This window comes from Cherax quadricarinatus, unplaced genomic scaffold, assembly GCF_038502225.1.
Source record: "Cherax quadricarinatus isolate ZL_2023a unplaced genomic scaffold, ASM3850222v1 Contig45, whole genome shotgun sequence".
Lineage (NCBI taxonomy): Eukaryota > Metazoa > Arthropoda > Malacostraca > Decapoda > Parastacidae > Cherax > Cherax quadricarinatus.
The window spans coordinates 170,845-196,500 of NW_027195071.1; the positions used below are offsets into that span (position 1 = coordinate 170,845).

Consider the following 25,656-nt stretch of genomic DNA (forward strand, 5'->3'; position numbering starts at 1 on the left):
CTTCATACTTGCTATCCCTCAACCTCAATCTTCATACTTGCTATCCCTCAACCTCAGTCTTCATACTTGCTATCCCTCAACCTCAGTCTTCATACTTGCTATCCCTCAACCTCAATCTTCATACTTGCTATCCCTCAACCTCTGTCTTCATACTTGCTATCCCTCAACCTCAGTCTTCATACTTGCTATCCCTCACCTTAGTTTGAATGCTTCCTCCCCTGAAGGGAGGTTCCTTGATTCTGGTGAAAGGCTCTTGATGCAAGGAAATGGACTTTTTCTCTACTTAAATCGAACCTGATTGTCTCCCATTCCCCCAGACGTTGTTCGATACCTACAGGATTAGTGCTTTCCCCTAAATGTAATATTAATTATACTTGCTACCCTTTGCGGATGACACCTGGATCACCATGTCAGTGACCTCCATCGAAGACACTGCGAGACTCCAAGCGGACATCAACCAAATCTTCGAATGGGCCACTCAAAACAATATGAAGTTCAACGAGGAGAAATTTCAACTACTCAGATATGGAAAACTTGAAGAAATTAAAAATGTGTCAGGGTATACCACAAATTCTAACCATACAAGAGAGCAGAAAAGTAATGTGGAGAACCTGGGAGTGATAATGTCAAAGGATCTCGCCTTCAAAGATCTCGACAATCTATCTACCTCATCCGCTAGGAAAATGATAGGGTGGATAATGAGAACCTTCAAAACTAGGGACGCCAAGCCCATGATGATTCTCATCAAATCGCTTGTGCGCTCTAGGCTGGAATACTGCTGTACACTAGCGGCCTCCTTCAAGGTTGGCGACATTGCAGACCTGGAGAGTATACAAAGAACTTTCACTGCACACATAAGTGTGATAAGGCACCTAAACTACTGGGAATGGTTGAATGTCCTTGATCTGTATTCCCTCGAACGCAGGCGAGAGAGATACACGATAATATACACTTTGAAGGTCCTGGAGAGATTGGTACCAAACCTTTACACGAAAATCGCTCCATATGAAAGCAGAAGACTCGGCAGGAGATGGAACATTCCCCCAATGAAAAGCAGGTGTGCCACGAGTACACTGAGGGACAACACAATAAGTGCCCGAGCCCCAAGACTGTCCAATTGCCTCCCAGCATACATAAGGGGGATTACCAATAGACCCCTGGCTGTCTTCAAGAAGGCACTTGGCAGGCACCTAAAGTCAGTACCTGACCAACCGGGCTGTGGTTCGTACATCAGCTTGCGTGCAGCCAGCAGTAACAGCCTGGTTGATCAGACCCTGATCCACCATGAGGCCTGGTCTCAGACCGGGCAGCGGGGGCGTTGACCCCCGAAACCCTTTCCAGGTAAACCTCACACTTCATAATAACTGCTCAACTCACTGTTACTCTTTCAGTCTTACTCTGTACCAAACATTCCTGCTAACTTACCGGCGTAGTCACGAGCATTGAGTAAGCACTTGTAGTTATTGAGGAAGTAAATAACATCATCAGCTGCCCAGAGAGGTTGCTTGTTGTCGTCCTTGGAGGAAGCGATGTAGTGAAGGATGCTGCAGCCCTGCTGGTCCCTCACTGTGGCAGGTAGCTGGTACCTGTGCAGGAGGGCTTCCACGCCCGAGGCTCCTCTGCACAAGCCTAGCTTCGCCACATCCATCACTTCTTCGACACGGCGCTCATACTCCTGTTATCCATCAATTAATGTCAACTATATCCTAGTTTCAGTAAGCTAATAACAGCAGATTCACTGACACAAGAGGAGATATAAAAAAGACTTGGAAAACAATCTCTCAGATTCTAGGGACCCACAAACTGAAAAAAACAAGAATATTGTCCTAGCTAAACCTAATGAAACACCACTGCATCCCACTGAAACAGCTAACAAGATAAACGACTTCTTCTCAACCATAGGATCTAATCTCGCCAATAAAATCCCATGTACCACTGCCCATGCCAGGGACTACCTAGATGGGAATTTCCCGAATTCCTTCTGTCTTGTACCAACTGAGCCCATGGAAGTCACCGAGATTACAAAGTCACTTAAAAATAACAGGGGAATCTGTCTCACGTCCCACCATTATTGTACAAGCGAGCGGCCCATGTCCTTTCGCATGCTATTTCATTACTTTTTAACAAGTCACTAGAAACTAGCACCTTCCCGAAACTACTCAAGACAGCAAGGGTTACACCAATACATAAAGGTGGTGACCCTATAGATTTAAACAACTATAGGCCAATATCAAACTTACCATTGCTATCCAAAACCTTTGAGAAACTCGTGCACAGGAGACTATATTCATTTATAACGGCACAAAACATACTCAACCCCTGCCAATTTGGATTCAGAAAAAATAAAAGCACTAATGATGCAAATATAAAAATGCTAGATCTGCTTTGCACAGCATTGGAAAATAAGGAATATCCACTAGGAATTTTTATTGGCCTAAGAAAAGCTTTTGACACAGTAGACCACGGCATCCTACTCCACAAACTTGGCCATTATGGTATAAGAGGCCATGCACTTGCATATTTCAAATCTTACCTCACTAATAGATATCAGTATGTCACCATTAAAGACACAGCATCAACAACACGGTCACTTGATACTGGAGTTCCGCAGGGAAGTGTCCTTGGTCCCCTGCTCTTCCTCATATACATCAATGATCTTCCAAACGTTGTATTATGTTTGGTAGCAGAGCAGGAGTTGCGCAAATTAACATTAAGATCGACAACACTCTAATTGCCAGACATAATGAGGGCAAATTCCTAGGCCTATACCTCGACAACAACCTGAATTTCAGCACACATATCCAATATGGAAACTTTTTTAGGGTGATTACCTGTACGTACTTCAACATTACATGCATACGAGTTATCTCATTGGGAGACAACAACTATATTGTTTACCGTAGTCACCTCGTGTAGACATGTGAGAAAACTTAACCACCTCTGGTCACTGCAGGTGGCCCCCTCGACCCTCACAATCTTATCCATATCTATCCGAGACCAGTATAAATTGGATAGCACCCTCAAGTACGGCGCTACTAATTAATTGTGGACTGTATAGATTATATTAGTTTAACTGAATGAAGGGGGGGGGGTAGGTTACACATGGATACATCCATCAAGGAAAAACGTTTGTACATAATCCCACCACTTACTAGATATTCTCTGGTGGTCACTTGATGTGGCTGGATCACCCATAACCTATCCAATTACAACATACCTAACTGGCCAGTATCAGTCTGCTATAACTAGAAAGGTTACTTAACTGTGGGTGATTGATGCTCCTTATTTCCTCCATTCACCATCTCATTTCGATGTCCTGCTACACTGACACAGTTCTTATTCCGGCAGGGCGAGGTATCCATTGGTTTGTCCCGGTTTAGAAGTCGTGACTCCATAAAACTTCACTATCCTTGGGACGGGAACCACGTGTTCACTCGGAGCAGGGTGACTTATTTCACTTCCCGCATTCTCTTAACTTAATGTTATTATCACTGATTACATTACCATTCACAAGACGATTTAATGTCTCATAATTATTATACACATTAGAGATCACTCCATTAAGATCTGAGACCGATGAGTGATGATTAAATCACGGGTATTTTCCCCGGGACACTCCATGGCGACGTGCCAGTCCCCACCGATCATACCATTATTCACTAATTTTACCACTTTATTACGGTGGTCCCGTAAATCCCGTTCCCTCACAATTCACCAGGAACAGTTACGACACTTCCTATTATGAAGTGAGGCCTATATTAATCCTTAGGGCACCGTGAATGCCAATTTCCTGGTCCCATGTTTTCACAGCCTCCTCACTACATTCAAAACACTCCCTCTCACCCATGCCCTGAGCCGACCTGTCTCCCCCGCACATCCGCGCAGGTGCAGGGCAAACCCGGTTGGTTCTATTAAAAAATACAAATACATTTTGACCCAAATCAACACATTAAACACTTATTAGGCACTATAGCTTCGGAAATTAAATAATTTCCACATCCAACACATAACCAAAAAAGTATCCAAAACGGTTAGGATCCTCTCCAAGATACGATACTATGTTCCGCAAAATGCCCTTCTCACGCTATACCACTCGCTTATTTATCCATACCTCACCTATGCTATTTGTGCTTGGGGATCAACTACAGCAACACTCCTGAAGCCAATAATAACCCAACAAAAAGCCGCAGTAAGATTAATCACTAAATCCCATCCCTGGCAACACCCCCCCCCCACTCTTCATAGATCTAAACTTACTCCCTGTTCAGTACATCCACACTTACTACTGTGCAATCTACATCTACAGGACCTTAAATTCCAATATTAACCTTGGCCTAAAACGCTTTCTTGATAGTTGTGACAGAACCCACAGGCTTAACACCAGACACAAACATCTCTATGACATTCCCCGTGTCCGACTAAACCTTTACAAAAATTCAATGTATGTCAAAGGCCCTAAAATCCGGAACACCCTACCTGAAAACTCTAGAACTGCAGACACATTCATCACCTTCAAAACTACCATTAGAAAACAGCTTATCTCCCTGATACACCCCGTCAACTAATTACACGAATACCACCTGGTGGTTCACACTTACACTCACTCACCCATTTGACCATAAACAGAAATATCAATCTCAATCTTAAAATAATGAATCCTAACTAGTCGTAAGTTGGCCTGTGATACTCCAATACTGAAACTATGTATTGTGCCAAAACAAAAGCATTCACATTGCTAAACTCACAAACTAGTATTTAGTCACTTAGCCATAATACCAACTTACCTCATAATTTGTAATATTTTAATGTTAAGAATTAATCTAAGTCTGCCCGAAATGCCTAGCCATGCTAGGTGTTCTAGTGGCCCCCTCTGTAATTAGTATTTTACTACATGTAAACCACACAATAACCAAATTCTGTAAACTCAGCATTGTAATCCTTATAGAGAATAAACTTTGAATTTGAATTTGAATTTGAATTTGAACAGTTAGGGTGTCCAGCCGATGCCACGAAAAGCTCCATAGACTGAAGATAATTAATGTTTCTTGTTTTTCATACTTACTGACAGTGGATACTTTTTCATATATATCACTTTTTACTGACAATGGACATTTTTTCATATATATCAATGACCTACATCAGGGATTGAAATATAATGTGTAACACTGGTCAACAAAATTAATTTTTTGTCTCTCCAAAGATTTAAACATAATTTCCTAATCCATTTTAAGCACTGATTCCAAATCTGTTCTTATTTTTTCTAACACGTCTAGTTTTCTAGCCATGTCTAATTTTCTAATCAAGTCTAGTTTTCTAGCCAATCTTAGTTTTCTAGCACGATTAGTTTCTAGTACATTTAGTTTTCTAGCACGTTTAGTTTTCCAGAAGTGACTGTTGCGCTTCTTTTTTTTAATTTCGACAAAGTTTAGGACGTAATAAATATAATATGACAATGACTCATATAATTCAATGCTGAAATGCACATTATACACCTGTACAAGAACCTAGAGGCATTTTTAGTAAGATTTTCTCATGCAGGTAGAAACTTGAAATTTTTGTGAATTTGAGAATTCATAGATTGAAAAAAAACAGACACAGATGCAGTAAAATGTGATCTTTTATTGACTAAGTTTCACCCATACACAGTTGGTTTTTATATCCTTAAGAATTCATAAGCGAGGATTATTCAGTCATACGAGGGAAATGGATGTGATTAAGTGGATAGAGCGGGAAAACTAATTTAGAAGTTGCTTGGCTCAATTTTTTTTTTTAGCCTCCGTTTTGAATTAGGAATGGATTGATTTTAATGTGAAATAAACTACATTGATCGACTTTGGGTCGACCTTAATTAAGGCTGGAAATAAATGAAGAAGTGACCGGGTGGCTCGATTAGGAAAATTTCCTGACCTTCACCATAAAGTAACTACTGACCCCTTTGATGTTGTCTCTACAAGAGTCCAGAGTCCCTGAAAAATCCCCACCCCTTAAACTGCCCTCATTTATTACATATAACCTAGTGTTCTGTACATTAATCACTTCTACATAAACTTCTTGCAAATAAAATTGCATTAGGATTTATATATGCAGCTCTGTTCACAACATATTTAATTTACATGATTCTTCTGATAAGTTTAATCGAGTTCAGTCAGAACCTACTCTTATTAGAGATTATAATGCAAGACACAAAAGCATTGGAAACTCACAATTTGGTAATGGTAAACAACTTTTGTCACTTTTAAACAGTCATGATATTGTGAAAATTGTAGGTGACCTTGAACCCACACATATTTATGAAGGTGTCCTTGATCTATGTCTTGGTCTTAACATTACTTTTGCCAGCTGTGAGTCTTACATTGTAACAGAAATATCATCAGATCATTTCCAAAGATTAACCACTCTAGACAGCAAGAACTTAGGCAACAGGAATGGGAACAATTTGTTAGTGGATTAAATAAGTCCACCCCTTTGAGTTTGGCTTGGAAAGCTATAAATGAAATAACCAGGAAAAAGACTGGCAATGTTGCTCATCTCTTTCCTCTTGAAAAAGCAAATGACCTCATAAATGACTGGCCCAAAACATCCAGGCATGAAAACCTTCCATCTCATATTAGAAAAAATTTAGAGAGTACTTCTGAAGAAATGTTGAAACTGATTAATTTTATGAGCCAAAATATTGATTAGAGTGATTGCCTCTTCACCGAGTATGAATTAGATAATGCATTAACTAAAGGTCGATCAACTGCTCCTGGAGAGGATGGTATAACCTATGATATTCTCAGAACTTGAAGGCAAGTGCCTGATAACCCTTTGTTGGCACTGTTTAATACCATTTACATTGAGGAAGTTCTTTATACTTCCTGGACCAATAGTCTCATTGTGCCTATCCCTAAGCTCCAACAGCCTGATACATTTAGACCGATCTCCTTAACTAGTTGTCTTTGTAAAACTTTTGAAAGAATGATACTTAACAGACTGTACTACAGAATCAGACACCAACTTTCCCCCTACCTCTATGGGTTCATGAAAGGTAAAAGTGTGCAGAACTGTATTTCCACCTTTCTCATTGCACACGCCTCGACTAGTTTACCACTTTTCTTGATCTAAAATCTGCATCTGATATTGCGAACAGAACCGTTATACTACATGAACAAGCCAAAATGAATATTGGTGGTAGCTTACTCTGCTGGATAATAGGATACTGTCAAACAGAATATCCTCTGTCCTCTACCAAGGCTTTAGAAGTGAGTCAAAAGAAATGTCTTTAGGTACACCGCAGGTAGGAGTTCTTAGTCCCATGCTATTTAATATTCTGATTAATGCTCTCATAAATGCTCAACCTGCCTCACCTAAAAATATAGCTATAAGCAGTGCTGATGACATCATGATACATACAACAGGGCATAAGAAGATGAGCACCATTCTTAATGAAGTTCAAGAAATTTGTAATCGACTAGACCTCATAATATCTTCCTCAAAAACAAAGATATTAACAAGCAAACGACATCCCCCACCCATCTATTTGCATGGTGAAAACATTAGCTACGTTAAAACTTACAGATATCTTGGCGTAGATATACCCTTTAAAAATCCACTATACCACTACTAAATAAGAAATGCAAAGATAGGCTAAATGCTCTCAAAGCTGTTGCTGGCTACAACCCCAACTGTGGTGCTAATGTGAGAATCGTGAGAATGATGTACGTAGCCTATGTTAGGTCTTTCATTGATTATGCTGCTCCCATGTTGATATTAGCTAGAGAAAGTTCTCTCCGACCCTTGGAGTTAATGCAAAATGAAGCTCTTAGAATTATTCTTGGGAGTCCCAAATCTACAAAGGTTCTTAATATGAGGAAGGAGCTTAGTATTTTTAGTATCAATGATAGGATTGTTAAGATTAACACTGTAATCGGTATCAGAATATTAAGAAATGAACCAGACACTGTCACAATGAATCTTACCAAGTGTCTAGAGGTAAATACACACAGATCTAAATGGACTGTGAAAACGTGCAATTGCATTAAGTTTTATAATATACATGAACTGTATCACTGTAGGCAACAAGAGCATTTCACCCCTCCGTGGAAGATATGTTCATTTAATATCACATACCTGCAAGTCCCTCCCAAGAAGCTCATTGCTAATAATCCCTTCCTTAAATCACTTGTTAAAGCAACTGCTGAAGAAAAAAATTCTCGCCTAGCTGGTAGTAATAAGTTATCACAAGTTATATACACTGATGGATCTAAACAGGAGTCTTCTGGCAGGGCTGCATCTGCTCTTGTTGCCACCTCCCTAGTTAAGAACCATAATAAATATGTTGAGTTAGAAATAAGAATTAACAACTGGGCGTCTGCACTGCAAACTGAATTGTTTGCAATCCTAATGGCGCTAAAGCTAACTTATGACACTGAGCTTGACTCTGTCATCATTACTGATTCTATGACATCATTGAAAGCTCTTGACTTATATAATGACTCCAACAACATGCTCATTGGAGAAGCCAGGTATACTAAAAAAATCAGGGACAAAGTAATTAATGTACAATTGCTTTGGATCCCATCACACATTGGATTACTCCTTCATGGTAAAGTTGATATGTTAGCCAAGAAGAGTACCCAGAAGGAGAATGTAGAATTTAGCTTTGGTATATCTGTGTCTAGCATTAGGAGTAATATTAGGAGACAAGTAAATAATGAAAATGATTGTTATGGGAATGCAGTTAGAAGCCTGAGTAGATCTATAACCCACTATGATAACATGAACGTAGATAAGTATGTTTATGGAGCAACGTGCAATGTGAACAGACTGACCGATGTTGTAGTTGCCAGGCTTAGGCTTGGTTACAAGTACTTCTAGCAGTTTGGGAGACACACAGATGATGATCAAACTAAATGCAAATTATGTGATCAGGCATATGGTCACTGTCTTGAACACTATGTGCTTAAGTGTCCACTTACGTGACATGTCAAAATATCTTATTAATGAAAATAAGATACCAGATATACTAAGCAAATTTCCTAAATTTGCATGTAATAGATAAATGAACCGTAGATATGTAGATAAATAAAAACCCATATGTACACCTGTTAACCCTTTTAAGGCTTAGTTCCTAGGCCTTTTGTGTATCCATATACTCTTGCGCTACCGTCCACAGGATGGATATGGGGTGCACAATAAACTAGCCACTTCGGTGGCAAAATCTAAAAAATCTGTTGAGACCTTTAACAATAACTATGTAAGAATTATTCAGAATTATTTAGAACTACCACTGAAACCTCCTGTTAGTCCAAACCCAACTAACTTTCATAATAATCATACCTCCTACAAAATTCATACCTACTATAATGATCCTAGACTTCGAACATTGAAATACAATGATTCCACACTAGGCCTAGGCTACTGAAAATATCGTACCCCTGAAACGCTGAAGCTAATTCAAACTGCATCCAGGGAGCGTATGACACGGCTTCGGCAAGCAGCAAGCAGACTGGGAAAAAAAATTGCCAATAGCCTCAGTTCTCACACCCCACTTAGCCTGGCATGGAGGGATATAAAAAGAATTAAGGGTAACAAAACTGGTTAGATCGCTCACCCTTATCCCTACATAGGGCGAATGAGTTAGTCAGTGCTTGGGCTGTTACATTTAACTATGACAATCTTCCCAGTACCACACAGACGAAATTAACGGACAAATGATGCATGGGAGAGACTGATTTGTGTTGTGCTCAACAAGGAATAACATTGCTTTCATTAACTTGTGCTCGATGCAATACTAACCAAGGGGCAACGCCACGTCGCCTGGGGAAGATAGTATTACTTACAACATACTCAGATTGCTATGTTAAGAACAAGGTAATCCTTTACCTGGTTCTTAACATAGCAGGTACATGAGGTATGTACCTGGGGAGCTCCCTATATCTCGAACCAAAAGACTCATCATTCCCATTCCAAAGCCTAATCAACAAAATGCATTTCTCATTATCTATTACCAGCTGCTTGTGTAAAACATTTGAGAGAATGATTCTAAATCGCTTCATGCACAGAATTAAACAATTTCTGTCTCCCGGGTTGTATGTTGTCATGCATGGAAGGAGTATGCATCATTGCATAACCACCTTTCTCAGCCTGCACACTGACAGCTGCTATATTACCTTCCTTGACCTTAAATCTGCTTTTGATGTAGCCAACCGACATATAATCATTAGTGAACTTGACAGAATGGGTGTAGGAGGATGGCTTCTCTGCTAGATTAAAGGCTACCTATCCAACAGAAAGTCTTTTGTGTTGCTCCAGTGACATAGAAGTGTAACGAAAGACTTTGAATTAGGAGCCCCACAGGGAAGTGTGCTCAGTATCACCTTATTCAATATTCTAATTAATGCTTTACTAAATGCTATGCCTAACCAGCCCCATCATTATGTAATTAGCTATGCTGATGATATAATGATTCATACCATCGGATTATCAAACACCCAAAACATTTCTCCAGCACCCAAAACATCCTTAACCATATACTAGCCTCATGTCAGGACCAGGGGCTGATTATCTCTACTGAGAAAACAAAGATGCTTTACAGGCGACTGAGAGGCGCAGTCCACAGGATCCAGTTGCATGATGGGTCTCGACTAGAATATGTAACCAGATACAGGAATCGAGGCTTTGATGTCCCATTACTTGGACTTGTTGTTGCAAGACTTCGTCACCAATACAAAGAAAGGCTGAGAGCACTTAGAGCTGTGGCAAATTTTTATCCCAGGTATGGTGCTAATGTTAAAATTGTGAAAATGATGTATCTTGCTTATATTAGATCATTGGTTGATTATACCACACCACTACTTGTTCTTGTGTCAGACTGGAAGCTTGGAGGGCTGGAAAAACTGAAGAATGAAGCAGTGAGGATTAACCTAGCAAGCCCTCGTACTGCCAAAATTCTAAATTTGCGGAAAGAACTTGATATCCCAAGCATCAGAGATCATATCATTGACAGAAATGTCTTCACTGGAGTCAATATGTTCAGACAAGCCCATTCAAACCTTTCCACAGAAGTCCTCCAAACTTTCCTCAGCACTGGTGAACATTCCTCCAGATGGATCATAAAAATTGGAACTGATTTCCGCATGAACCAGATATATGATCTATGTCAAGTAAGGAAACAGCGGCACTTCCCCGCTCCATGGATTATTATCCCATTCCAAACCAATATCCCTCCCTTCCCCCGTTAAAAAAAAATTAAATCCCACCCAAAGCTTCGAGTTGAAGCCAAGCAGGATGCCTTAAGCTGTATTGATGCCTAGTCACATCTCTTTCACAAATTATTTATGTTGATGGTTCTGTTCACCAATTCACTGGTGTAGCTGGTAGTGCTGCTCTTGTCATGCACAGTGATTGCTCTCACAAGAAATTGGAGCACGCATCAATAACTGGGCCTCTACCCTTCAAACAGAACTGTTCGACATACTCCTTACACTCAAATGCGTCCATGTATCTAAGGTTGACCCTTAGATACATGGCTGATTCATAGATACATAGCTGATTCTCTATCATAACATAAATGCTGTCAATTTCTTAAGTATAGATTGTGGCATGCCTGTGTCAGAAGCCAGACATAGGTATGGTAGGACTGTGGACAGTGAAGTCAGAGTGCACCTTCTGTGGATTCCGTCTCACATTGGTCTTCTCATGCATGCTAGAACTGATGAACTGGCTAAGTTATATGCAATCAAAGAGAGAGTAGATTACAATCTTGGCTTGTCAGTTAGCAGTTTGAGAACAATAATACGAAAAGAACTTCAACTGAATTTCACTGACTTGTGACTGATGGAGACAGACATCAGTCAGTCGATCTATTATTATTCTAACATGCAGGAGGAGCCACATGTCTATGGTGCATCCAAAAAAATAATCAGACTCTTGGATGTTACTACCGCCCGGCTCCGGCTGGGTTACAAGTACCTTTAGAAGGTTAAATCACCACCACTAGATGTAGAACAAACGAAATGTAAACTTTACCTAATGGACAATTGTCACATCTTGCATCATTAAGTAAAGAAATGTGATAAAAGTAATGAATTCGGAGACAACTCACTCAGAAATGTTCAAGAAATGTCAAAGTATTTTAACCACAGTGGTATATTACAAACCATTCTGAAAAAAACACCTTGACTTTGCTCACCGTAAAATAGTATTCACTTGCACACGAAAATCACTCACAGCGAAAGCAAAAGACTCGGCAGACGATGCAACATCCCCCCAATGAAAAGCAGGGGTGTCACTAGCACGTTAAGAGACAACACAATAAGCGTCAGGGGCCCGAGACTGTTCAACTGCCTCCCAGCATACATAAGGGGGATTACCAATAGACCCCTGGCAGTCTTCAAGCAGGCACTGGACAAGCACCTAAAGTCGGTACATGACCAGCCGGGCTGTGGCTCGTACGTTGGATTGCGTGCAGCCAGCAGTAACAGCCTGGTTGATCAGGTTCTGATCCACCAGGAGGCCTGGTCACAGACCGGGCCGCGGGGGCGTTGAACCCCGGAACTCTCTCCAGGTAAACTCCAGGTAATGAGCAGATTACAATGAGCGAAGCATGACGATTATTTCTAACATCTGCATAAATAACTTCACGTTTCTGACTGGATATGAACATGTAAATAGTTTATTACCATTGTAACTTGTTCAGCTATCAAAATTTTGCGGCGCAGTCCCTGGACCCTTTATGTAAGTACCTGAGTAACCTTTTGACTACCTCCCACTGAGGTCCAGGATCGAATCCCCGGAATGAAACAAATAGAACAAAAGATATTCTAGGTAAATAGGCAATTTGGCGCCCATAAAAAAAAAGTGCCGAAGTGGCGTGATTTAGGTGTGATATGAGCCAAAAAGTCAACTTTGGGGCGACATATTAGGAACGAGGTCTTTTCCGCGCACATCTCGCTGCTGCTGATTATTGTCGACGATCCGCTCAGGATCCCAAGTCTTTTTCACATTCTGTATGACCAAGCTCTACTTCACCTAGATTATAGCTTCGAGGGTTATTTTCATTACCAAGGTGATAAGGAATATGATATTGTTTATGTAGTAGTAGTAGTAGTAGTAGTAGTAGTAGTAGTAGTAGTAGTGAGAGGTAACTGAGAGGTCATGTCCCTCTCAGATCCAACCCTTCTCACTTGAAAAGCTTGTCCAAGGTGTTTTCTGTACCAAGATGCTACGTGTTGCAGTGTCTGACAAGATGAACATCAAAATGGTTCCTCCTGTCTTTTGTTCTTATGAAATTATTTGGACTCCTGAGCACCGTGCCAAATGTACAGTGATCGCTCTCGATGCCGGAAGTGCCCGTAAACTGCCTGTTTTAGGCTATATTTCCACGGCGGCCTACAGAGCTCTAGGCCTTTATAGGTCTATGCCGAACCTCAAACAACACCCAAAACGTTGCCAGATGCACAAAAGCTTCATCCTGATGACCGATCAAAGTTTATTTCAAAAATCCCCCACAAAAAGTCTATATTTTTTAGAAGAATTGAAATAATAAACAAATTTTGAGTACTAGCCCCAAAGAACTAAATAATGAATTTAGCTATAAAATATTCAGATATAGGCCTTAATATTTCGATAGGTAATCAGCTCTTTTATATACGATCATTATAAATCTAAGAAAGTAAAATATCCTAAAGGCTGTTAATTGCTTATAAAAGACTAGAAATGTGACGGGTTTTATCTGGTAAACTTTACGTGGAAGAGAAGAACTAAAACAGTTTTGGAATCAGTCATATATATATATATTAGTGCCTTAATGGGAATTTGAATTTTACTCTACTACCTCGGATCAAACCTGATTCAGACTTATGTCCCAGGTTGTGTATGGTCCTTACTAATTTAGCACCTTCTCATTATTATAATTACAACATATAAATATAAACAAGAAAAAATAATACCTCCAAAACCAATGTGATTAACTCTTCTCTAGAGATGGACGGCAACCTCCTGGACGACATCACATCAACTACTTGCTGGGAGCCCAGAATGTGAGCCTCCACGTACGTATTTAGATCTATCAGCTCAGCTCCATCATCAAGTAGTTGCTGCACCTTACTGGCGTTGCCCTCCACAACCGCACTGTACAGCCGCGACCTCTGAGAATATTAAAATTTTTAGATGAACGGTATAGTGCTAGAATGACAGCATTATAATGGTGTTGTTCTGCACAACGGTGTGGTGTTAACATGGCAGAACTAAACCAGTGTTGCCCGGAACAACGATTTGGTTCAAGCATAATAGCACTATACTAGTGTTACTCTTCACAACGTTAGTTTAATATGTTTATTATGCACCCCATACCCATCCTGTGGGCGGTAGTCAAAAGATTACAGAGGTACATAATTGGTCCAGGGACTGGACTCCAAAGTTTTGATAGCTGAGCAATTTACAGAGGTAATGAACTCACAATTTACAAAGGTAATGAACTCACAATTTACAAAGGTAATGAACTCCAGGTAGGTCTGGCCACAATCATGACAAGTTACAAAGGTATTTACAGATTACAGAGGTACGTAATGGGTCCAGGGACTGGGCCCCCAATGTTTTGATACCTGAACTAGGTACAAAGGTAATGAGCTCACAAGTTACAAAGGTAATGAATTCTGTAAGAATGGTTACTTACCTTTATACATGGCTACAATCATGATCAAATTATAGTGTAATGAGCAATTCACACTTCCACACCCGGTCACAACTGTAGTGAGTTATTGGTGCAAATATTGATTGTTGAGTCACATACACACACACATACACACTCACACACTCACACTCACACTCACACACACACACACACACACACACACACACACACACACACACACACACACACGCAACCACAAATAGGTGAGTACACACACAGACACAGACACACACACACACACACACACACAGACACACACACACACACACACACACACACGGACGGAAACCCAGAGATCTGGTGGACGAACCAGGGAGGAAAGACTGGGAGCTAGAGCTCCAAAAAAGGGAGGAAGAGTGGGGAAGGAAGATAGTAGAGCTTGGTAAGAAAATGGAGGAGCGGATAGCTGAAGAGTGCAGGAAGTGGGAAGTACAGGTCTTAGCAGCAGAAGCTAGGATACAGTGCTTAGAAGAGAAACTGCAAAGCCTGAAACAGATTAGAGAGACAAATGACAATTCAGGTGTGACATCAGGAAATTCAAAGTCAGGCGCAGACAAGGGGATGGTAAGCAATAACGGAGACATGCCGAACATGAAGGCCCTATCAGACCCACGTGGGGCCAGGGAAAAGACGAGCACACTAAGATCAAACAACAGGTCCGAAGACAATGAAGGTATGCTATATGCAGAGATTCTAACAGCCAACTGCAGTAGCAAGGGACAGCTGGTCAGGAAAGACAGTCCACTGAGAATAGAAGTTTCAGATATGACAGGGACTGAAGGCAAGAACATGTCAATGGAAGGAAATAAAATGCCTCAGAGGACGCAGATGGAGACTCAGTGGGAGGAGGAAAGGGCGAGGTCAGTTTTTGTGTACGGGCTCCAAGAAGCCAAGGGGGCCAACTTTGAAGAAATAAAACAGGAGGAGAAAAAAATGATTGAAGGCATCATGAAAACAATAGGGGAGGGCAATATGACCCAGGTGACAAATTTTCAGAGAATTGGGTGGTTTGCGAGTGGAAGGATACGGCCTGTCAGAGTAACTTTCAAGGAAGAATCAGTTCGAACCAGGATTCTGCAAGAGAAAGTAAGACTGAGGGACAAAGAGGGGTACCAGAGAGTATACCTCGACCGCGACAGAACACAAGAAGAAAGGACTACACTGAAAGAGAGGGTACAGAGACGCAAGGAGGAACGAGAAGCAATGAAAATGAGCAGGACCCAGACACAGGAGGAAGGGCAAACACACCCCACAGAATCTCCCACCAAAAGACTCCACCCGTGACATTCCCAACGCAACTGAGCAACCTATACTACAACCCACTCACTGTTCCCTCTGCCACCAATCCCCATATCACAAACCTCACCCCAACAGCTGTCCCTTATGGGCATTCTGACCCCACCCCCATCAACACAAACCCCACCTACACCACAGCCCCATATAGGCCCCCACCAAGGCTCTCGCTCCCCCAACCCCAATATTCTTGCATGACTACAATGATAGAAAAGAAACTAAAGGTTTGGTACACAAACGCGGATGGAATAATGAATAAACATGAGGAGTGGAATGAAAGAATCAGTGAAAAATCCCCAGACATCATAGCAGTCACAGAAACAAAACTCGCTGAGACAATAACAGACACAATCTTCCCAACAGGATATCAGATCCTGAGGAAAGATAGAAGGAGTAGAGGGGGAGGAGGGGTTGCACTGCTCATAAAACACCGATGGGGATTTGAGGAAATGGAAGGCATGGACATGATTGGAGAAAGAGACTACATTGTAGGTACAATTCAGTCCGGAGAACATAAAGTAGTCATTGGAGTGATGTATAACCCACCACAGAACTGCAGGAGGCCAAGAGAGGAGTACGAAGAAAACAACAGGGTGATGGTGGACACACTGGCTGAGGTGGCAAGAAGAGCTCACTCGAGCAGAGCAAAGTTACTGGAAATGGGCGATTTCAACCACAGGGAGATCGACTGGGAAAACCTGGAGCCACATGGGGGTCCCGAAACATGGAGAGCCAAGATGATGGATGTGGTACTTGAAAACCTCATGCATCAACATGTCAGGGACACAACCAGAGAGAGAGGGGAGGATGAGCCAGCAAGACTGGATCTTGTGTTCACCCTGAGCAGTTCAGACATTGAGGACATCACTTATGAGAGGCCCCTTGGAGCTAGCGATCATGTGGTTCTGAGTTTTGACTATATAGTAGAGTTACAAGTGGAGAAGGTAACAGGAACTGAAGGGGACAGGCCAAACTATAAAAGGGGGGACTACACAGGTATGAGAAACTTCCTGCAGGAGGTTCAGTGGGACAGAGAAATGGTAGGAAAATCAGTAAACGAGATGATGGAATATGTGGCAACAAAGTGCAAGGAGGCAGAGGAAAGTTTTGTTCCCAAGGGAAACGGAAATAATAGGAAGACCAAAACGAGTCCTTGGTTTACCCGAAGGTGTAGGGAGACAAAAACTAAGTGCAACAGAGAATGGAAAAGGTACAGGAGGCATAGGACCCAGGAAAACAAGGAGATTAGTAGAAGAGCCAGAAACGAGTATGCACAGATAAGGAGGGAGGCCCAGCGACAGTATGAAAACGACATAGCATCGAAAGTCAAATCTGACCCGAAACTGCTGTATAGCCACATTAGGAGGAAGACAACAGTCAAGGACCAGGTGATAAGGCTGAGGAAAGAAGGTGGAGAACTCACAAGAAACGATCAAGAGGTATGTGAGGAGCTCAACACGAGATTTAAGGAAGTATTTACAGTAGAGACAGGAAGGACTCTGGGGGGACAGACCAGATGGGGACACCAGCAAGGAATACACCAACAAGTGTTGGACGACATACATACAGATGAGGAGGAGGTGAAGAAACTGCTAAGGGACATCGATACCTCAAAGGCAATGGGACCAGACAACATCTCCCCGTGGGTCCTTAGAGAGGGAGCAGATATGTTGTGCATGCCACTTATCACAATCTTCAACACATCCCTGGAAACTGGGCAACTACCTGAGGTATGGAAGACGGCAAATGTAGTTCCCATTTTTAAAAAAGGAGACAGAAAAGAGGCACTAAACTATAGACCTGTGTCATTGACGTGTATAGTATGCAAAATTATGGAGAAGATTATCAGGAGGAGAGTGGTGGAGCACCTGGAATGGAACAGGAGTATAAATGCCAACCAGCACGGATTCACGGAAGGCAAATCCTGTGTCACAAACCTTCTGGAGTTTTATGATAAAATAACAGAAGTAAGACAAGAGAGAGAGGGGTGGGTTGATTGCATCTTCTTGGACTGCAAGAAGGCCTTTGACACAGTTCCTCACAAGAGATTAGTGCAGAAGCTAGAGCATCAGGCGCATATAACAGGAAGGGCACTGCAATGGATCAGAGAATACCTGACAGGGAGGCAACAACGAGTCATGGTACGTAATGATGTATCACAGTGGGCACCTGTGACGAGCGGGGTCCCACAGAGGGTCAGGGGAGACATGATAACGCTGCGTGGAATAGACAAGGTGGACAAAGACAGGATGTTCCAGGGAGGGGACACAGAAACAAGAGGCCACAATTGGAAGTTGAAGACACAAATGAGTCAGAGAGATAGTAGGAAGTATTTCTTCAGTCATAGAGAAAAATCTTATTCTATATACTAAAGTTTAAGAAAATAGCGAGAAAATGAACAATAGAGAAAAATCTTATTCTATATACTAAAGTTTAAGAAAATAGCGAGAAAATGAACAATGACATAATGAAAGCAGAATCCATACATGGGTAGCTAAAATATATAAAAGGACTTCCTCACGTCAACAAATTGAAAGTTCAGACTAAGCACTAACAATCTGAGCTCACCCTACCCAGTCATAAGACTATTCATTCAGCAGAGTACAGGTAAGTGGCTAACCTCTGAGTGATCCACGACTCTCGTATTGTCTCTGGAAGATATATCATTACCGTTATTTTTTTCCACAAGAGGCGCTTTCTCTTCCGCATTTTCCATGTCTCTTTCTCGGGCAGCACCGGAAGTTTTCTGAAACAGCTTCAAGTATAAAAAAAATGTATGTATCATTATGTCACTTCAAATGATAATGACAATTTAGTAAAAATTACTTTAAATTGTTGCATATTTATTAAGTATTGCTGACTAAAACACGTAGTTTAGTGGTTCAAAATCTTAGACAGCCTAACTGAAATAATAAAGTAGACACTGACAGCAGAAAACATCACAGCTAGTAGTTCAGATGAACAGTCATGCACACTCTCATGACTAGCAAACTTAACTTACATCAAGACGTATTAATAACAAGGATGATTATGAGAATTCGAAGAATATTTTTTTTTTCATATTTAAAATTTATTATATCAATACATGCAAAAGTTGTAAAAATTAATAATGCCACACGTGAAGGGAATATTTGAAAAAAAAAACAACATTAGAAATGACGTACCCATAAACGGTTCCGGTACACTATGAATATGGCCATGAGTGCTACTGCTAGCAGTACTGCAAGTATGACTGCGGCAGTGCTCGCTGCTGCTGCCCCTGCATAATAATAATAATAATAATAATAATAATAATAATAATAATAATAATAATTCTTTAGGAAACGTGTTGAAATGTACAAGTAATGAGGTTATAAATTAATAAAGTAGTACATGATCTCGGATGATCATATGAATTGATTAACTGAAGAATTTATGATATGAATAAATGATTTAATCCCTTGTTCTGCGAAGTCTAAACTATACATCAGTGCAGCACGCAGAAACAAGTGGGTATATATGGAGAAAGATCGTAGTCAGAAGGAGTCGAACCCATTACAGGGAGACTGACAAGGTTCCAAAAGTGATGCTCTTATCCATTTTGCACAAATGCCTCAAAAGACGGGCAGCCTGGTTCACAAGCCATGTTTCTTTCGCATCCCGGGCACATCAGTGAGCCTCAAGCATGATTTTAGGCTATTTCAATCTCCTCCTGTATGTTCTGACTTGTAAACCAGGCTGCCCAGCTTTTGAAGCATTTGTGGCCGAGTGGATAAGAGCGTCACTTTGGGAGCCTTGTCAGTCTCCCTGTAGTGGGTTCGATTCCTGCTGGCTGCGATCTTTCTCTGTATATACCTGCTTGTTTCCGCGTGGTGCATTGATGTAAAAATCGCTTGTGAGGTCAGATCAAGGCCTGAAGAGCTTCTCGAATTTATTATTCAGTATGGGGATGAGAGCGTATTCCCCAATCTTCGCATTGCTATTCAGATAATGTTAATCATCGCAGTTTCCATCGCCAGCTATGAGAGACCATTCAGCGTCCATGGGTCAAGGCAGACTTTGTGGTCTTGCTCTGCTGAGTGTAGACAGAGAAATATGTGAAAAAACTGAATTTGGGCACATCATAGACCAATTTGCATCAATGAAAGCATGGAAGGTGCAGTTGTAATTTTTATGTACTGCCATAATTTGATAATTAACAGATTAATGAGCTTGACTTGTGTTTTTGAGCTGATTTTATGGTAAAGTTATCTAAAAGAGGGTGTCAGATATTTGGACAGGGGTGCATCTTGCCATAAGCGCTTATTTCTTTAGATACGCCCCAACACTAGATCCACCGAGGTGTAACTAATAAACTCAGGTTTGAGTTCCCTAATACTTAAGCTTAAAAAGATACTTAAATCCAATGTATTCCATGTTCTAGCTATCAAGTCAGAATCAATTAATTTTGGAGTGTAGTGTGAAAGTTGAAAAAGAGGGTTTAGCTAATTTAGTAAGGTGTCCTGTATGATGAGATTTGTTCGGATTTTTAACCCGGGGGAGGGTTAGTCTGTGTCTTATTCCCAATCTTGTCCCCCAGGATGCGACCCACACCAGTCGACTAACAGCTAGGTGAAACTCTGTGATCATATACGTATTTTGGTTTGTAGATTCCTGTGCCTCCAACCTATCTAAAATCACAGCTAGAACACGTATACTGGTAAATACATCAGCTCATTGAGATAGCATGACAGGATCATTATTTCTATAATAACTGCACAATAGCTAAAGAATTGACAAATATGAATTTAAATTTAATATGAGGATAACATATTGGTAACAATTTCAAAAGATGTTTAATGTTGCAACTTAAATATACATAGAAAGGGAGCCTGATATAACGAACATCTTAAGGAAATATAACCACAGACGTAGAGGATGACAGTTTACTATTAAAGAAACTCCTTAATATTTCTTGAAATAACATAAGTGGATAGTCAGAGCACAAAAAAAAATATTATTTGTGTGAAATGCCGATTAAGATTAGCATAAAAAAATAACATCTATCGATCATGGATTTTACATAATTTTCTTTGAACAAACTGGGAACAAAAAGCAAAGCAAAGTAAATGAGACCATTCTGTAAATTGTGGTATTAACAGCAGAGACAGAGTTATCTAAATGTACAGTAAGAAAAGAAAAACTTATTTATTTTCCCTGCAGTAACGACATTCCTGTGTTTGTAACTCAAATAATCATTAAACAAATCTCTGAACTGAATCACTATGCTGCGGTCAGAGGTCACGTGAGGTCACTGTCCTAAGCTGTCTGGGAATTAGTGTGGGGTGTTACTGAGCACCATGGCCTGCTGTAGTGCTTTGGAATCTCAGGTTAAAGTGTTGAAGGAGATTCTACTTCTTCAGGAGGAAAATAGGAAGCTGAAGATTCACCTAGATGGGTTTGGGAGTGAGTGTGAGAAGGGTGGAGTTGGTGAGGAAAAGGATACCAGCAGTGAGTTAAAGAGTTGCAGCCACTTTAAGTGGCAAGTGGTTCACAATTCAGGAAGAAGGAAGATAAGGAAGGTTAATAGAGAAGATGTGAAAGTAGGAAATCGATTCTCTGTTCTCCAGGAGAAGTGAATTTCAGTGGTTAGCGAAACAAAGGGTACTACTTACTTCCCAGCTAATCAAGCTAAGAATATTCTAATTGAGGGAAACTCTCAGGTAAGATATATGGACTGTGCTTTTTGTAACAGAGATAGGAAGGTCAGACAGAAGGTGTGCCTCCCAGGAGCTGGTGTTGGTGACATAGTCAGCAGGTTGGATAATATGTCAGGTAATGGGAAATGACATCGGGAAGGGCAGGAGACAGGAGCTACTGGACAAGTACAGGTCAGCCATAGAAGTAGTCAGGTCTAAGGGAGGGTTCCCAATCACTTGTAGCATCTTGCCTAGAAGGGGAATGGGAAATGAATGGATGTCTAGGGCAATTGGTATAAATTGATGGCTAGACAGGTAGTGCAAGGAACTTGTAATCCTATTCATTGATAACTGGGACAAATTCTATGGCAAACGTTATATGTATGCAAGGGATGGGGTTCATCTCTCTGGGGCTGGAGTGGTTGCATTAGCCAATTCGACTGAGGGGGTCATTGATGACTTGTCTAGGAATTTAAACTGATAGATTATAGAGGTATGGGCGTAGGAAACAATCAGGCTGCAGTATTAGGGTTGAAAACAGCAGATATTACCAGGATATCCCAGAGATATGTTTAAAAGACAATATTCAAAATAAAGATGCTAATATAGGCAAAGCAACTGTTCAACAGAGAGAGATAGTAGAGTGCAACAAGTCACTAGCTCCCTTAAGGTTTACTGTACAAATAGTAGGAGTCTAAGACATAAGATAGATGAGCTAAGATTACTTGCAAGTGCAGGTAATATAGATATTATTGTTATAACAGACACCTGGTTCAACTTTAAAGATAGAGAAATGCCTTCTGAATGCAACACACAGGGTTATAAACTATTCCACACTGATAGGGTCAACAGGAAAGGTAGTGGAGTGGTGATGTATGTCAGAGATAATTTAAATTGTTGTGTTAGATAAGATGTAAGATTAGAAACGCTGGACACAAAATCTGTTTGTTACAGCTTCTCGAAGGTCGTGAAAAATTAATTTTGGGTGTGATTTATAGGCCCCCAAACCTTGATAGGGAGTCCGGCAGGCTGCTATGGGACGAAATTCATAAGGCGTCTAGATATGAAAATGTTGTGTTAATGAGATATTTTAACTTTAGACAGATTGATTGGAACAATGTGACAGGAAATCTTGAGTCTAGTGACTTTCTTGATACAGTTCAGGATTGCTTTTTAAAACAGTTTGTGACAGAACCAACTAGAGGAAACAGCCTGCTTGACTTGGTTCTTGCCAATAAAAAATCACTAATTAATAATCTTGAGTTAATGATGAGCTTGGGGAAAGTGATCACTAATCACCTAGTTTCAATATATCATGGAATAACCCAGATAACTGCAATCAAGTCTCAGTCCCAGATTTCCACTTGGCAGAGTTTTTGGGACTGAAAAATTATCTGGGTGGGCTAAATTGGGATGATTTTACTATGGGTCAGGTAGGTAGGGCTGGTTGCCAATATGACATATTTCAGAGCATAGTGCTAGCTGCCCAGACAACTTTTGTTCCGAGTAGAGAAATTAGATTAACAAAAATTATCCAAAATGGATAAACAATAAATTAAAACATCTCATTGGTCATAAGAGAGGCATATATAGGCGTATCAAAAGAGGGGATGGGCAGTTAAGAAATCAATATATTCAATCAAAGAGAGATATAAAAAAAAAGGAATATGAAAAGCAAAAAGGGATTATGAGGCTCAAGTCGCAAGGGATTCGAAGGCTAACCCAAGTTCTTTCATGTATACAGAAGTAAGAGTAGGGACAAGATAGGCCCACTTAAGAGTATCTCAGGTTAGATCACTGACAGTGATAAGGATATGTGTGAACTTTTCAATACCTACTTTCCCTCAGTTGTTACTCAGGAAGATGCTAGCGAAATTCCAGAAATAATATATTAAGTAGAACAGGACGAAAATATACTATGCACGATTAGGGTAACTAGTGACATGGTCCTCAGACAAATAGAGAAACTAAAACCTAACAAATCCCCAGACCCTGATGAACTGTTTGCAAGGGTGTTAAAGGAATGTAAAGAGGAACTTAGCATACCTTTGGCTACAAACTGGCATAGTGCCAGACAAGTGGAAAATGGCAAATGTAATACCTATTTATAAGACAGGTGACAGGTCCTTAGCTTCGAACTATAAACCAATAAGCCTTACCTCCATAGTTGGTAAATTTATGGAATCAATAATTGTCGAATCAATTTGTAGCCATCTTGATAGGCATAAATTGATTAATGAATCTCAACACGGTTTTACAAAGGGGCGTTCCTGTCTTACGAATTTACTAACTTTCTTCACAAAGGTATTTGAGGATGTAGATCATTGTATTGAATATGATATTGTGTATATGGACTTCAGTAAGGCTCTCGATAGAGTTGCTCATCAGAGGCTGTTGAGAAAACTCAGGCACACGGAATAGGAGAAATTTTTTCCTGGGTAGAGACATGGCTTACAAATAGGAAGCAGAGAGTTTGCATGAATGGGGAGAAATCAGAATGGGGGCACGTCACGAGTGGTGTTCCACAGGGGTCAGTGTTGGGACCCTTGTTCACAGCTTGCATAAACGACATAGATGACGGAATAAATAGCGACATAACCAAATTTGCTGATGGCACCAATATAGGCCGTCCAATTCATTTTAATGAGGTCATTAGAACACTCCAGGATGATTTGAATAGACTGATGCAGTGGTCGGAGATTAGATTTTGCCACCAAAGTGGCTAGTTTATTGTGCACCCCATATCCATCCTGTGGACGGTAGCGCAAGAGCATATAGATACACAAAAGGCCTAGGAACTAGGCCCCAAAGAGTTAACAGGAATACATATGGATTTATATCTACATATCTATAGTTCACTTATCTGTTACAAGCAAATTTAGGAAATTTGCTTAGTATATCTGGTATCTTATTTTCATTAATAAGATATCTTGACATGTCACATAGGTTATTATACTGTCTCTGTATTCCTCAATAAGCGGACAATTAAGCACATAGTGTTCAAGACAGTAGCCATATGCCTGATCACATAATTTACGTTTAGTTTGATCATCATCTGTGTGTCTCCCAAACTGCCAGAAGTACTTGTAACCAAGCCTAAGCCTGGCCACTACAACATCAGTCAGTCTGTTCACATTGCAGGTTGTTCCATAAACATACTTATCTACGTTCATGTTATCATAGTGGGTTATAGATCTACTCAGGCTTCTATCTGTATTCCTATAACAATCATTTTCATTATTTACTTCTCTCCTAATATTATTCCTAATGCTAGACACAGTTATACCAAAGTTATATCCTACATTCTCCTTCTGGGTACTCTTCTTGGCTAACATATCAACTTTATCATGAAGGAGTAATCCAATGTGTGATGGGATCCATAGCAATTGTACATTAATTCCTTTGTCCCTAATTTTTGAGTATCTATGCCTGGCTTCTCCAATGAGCATGTTGTTGGAGTCATTATATGAGTCAAGAGCCTTCAATGATGACATAGAATCAGTAATGATGATAGAGTCAAGCTCAGTGTCATAGGTTAGCTTTAGCGCCATTAGGATTGCAAACAATTCAGTTTGCAGTGTAGATGCCCAGTTGTTAATTCTTATTTCTAACTCAACATATTTATTATGGTTCTTAACTAGGGAGGTGGCAACAAGAGCAGATGCAGCCCTGCCAGAAGACTCCTGTTTAGATCCATCAGTGTATATAACTTGTGATAACTTATTACTACCAGCTATGTGAGAAAATTCTTGTTGAGCAGTTGCTCTAACAAGAGATTTAAGGAAGGGATTACTAGCAATGAGCTTCTTGGGAGGGACTTGCAGGCATGTGATATTAAATGAACACATCTTCCACGGAGGGGTGAAATGCTCTTGTTGCCTGCAGTGCGTGTGTGTGTATGAGTGTGTGTGTGTATGAGTGTGTGTGCGTGTGTGTGTATGAGTTTGTGTGTGTGTGTGTGTGTGTGTGTGTGTGTGTGTGTGTGTGTGTGTGTGTGTGTGTGTTTATGTGTGTGTGTGTGTATGAATTTGT

At 40.6% G+C, this 25,656-nt stretch overlaps 1 protein-coding gene across 2 annotated transcripts in view; it reads right to left on the reverse strand.

Moving 5' to 3' along the window:
* Nucleotides 1-25,656, reverse strand: part of LOC128687510 (uncharacterized) — a 117,620-nt gene that overhangs the window by 45,394 nt on the left and 46,570 nt on the right. Inside the window, exons 5-8 of one of the 2 annotated variants that reach the window (XM_070079923.1) lie at nucleotides 19,132-19,226; nucleotides 18,588-18,713; nucleotides 13,932-14,129; nucleotides 1,426-1,675 (exon numbers count right to left, since the gene is read on the reverse strand). In XM_070079923.1, coding sequence (XP_069936024.1) covers nucleotides 1,426-1,675; nucleotides 13,932-14,129; nucleotides 18,588-18,713; nucleotides 19,132-19,226 — 669 coding nt within the window. Of the gene's footprint in view, nucleotides 1-1,425; nucleotides 1,676-13,931; nucleotides 14,130-18,587; nucleotides 18,723-19,131; nucleotides 19,227-25,656 lie in introns of both variants that reach the window. The other variant, XM_070079922.1, reaches the window with a different exon arrangement.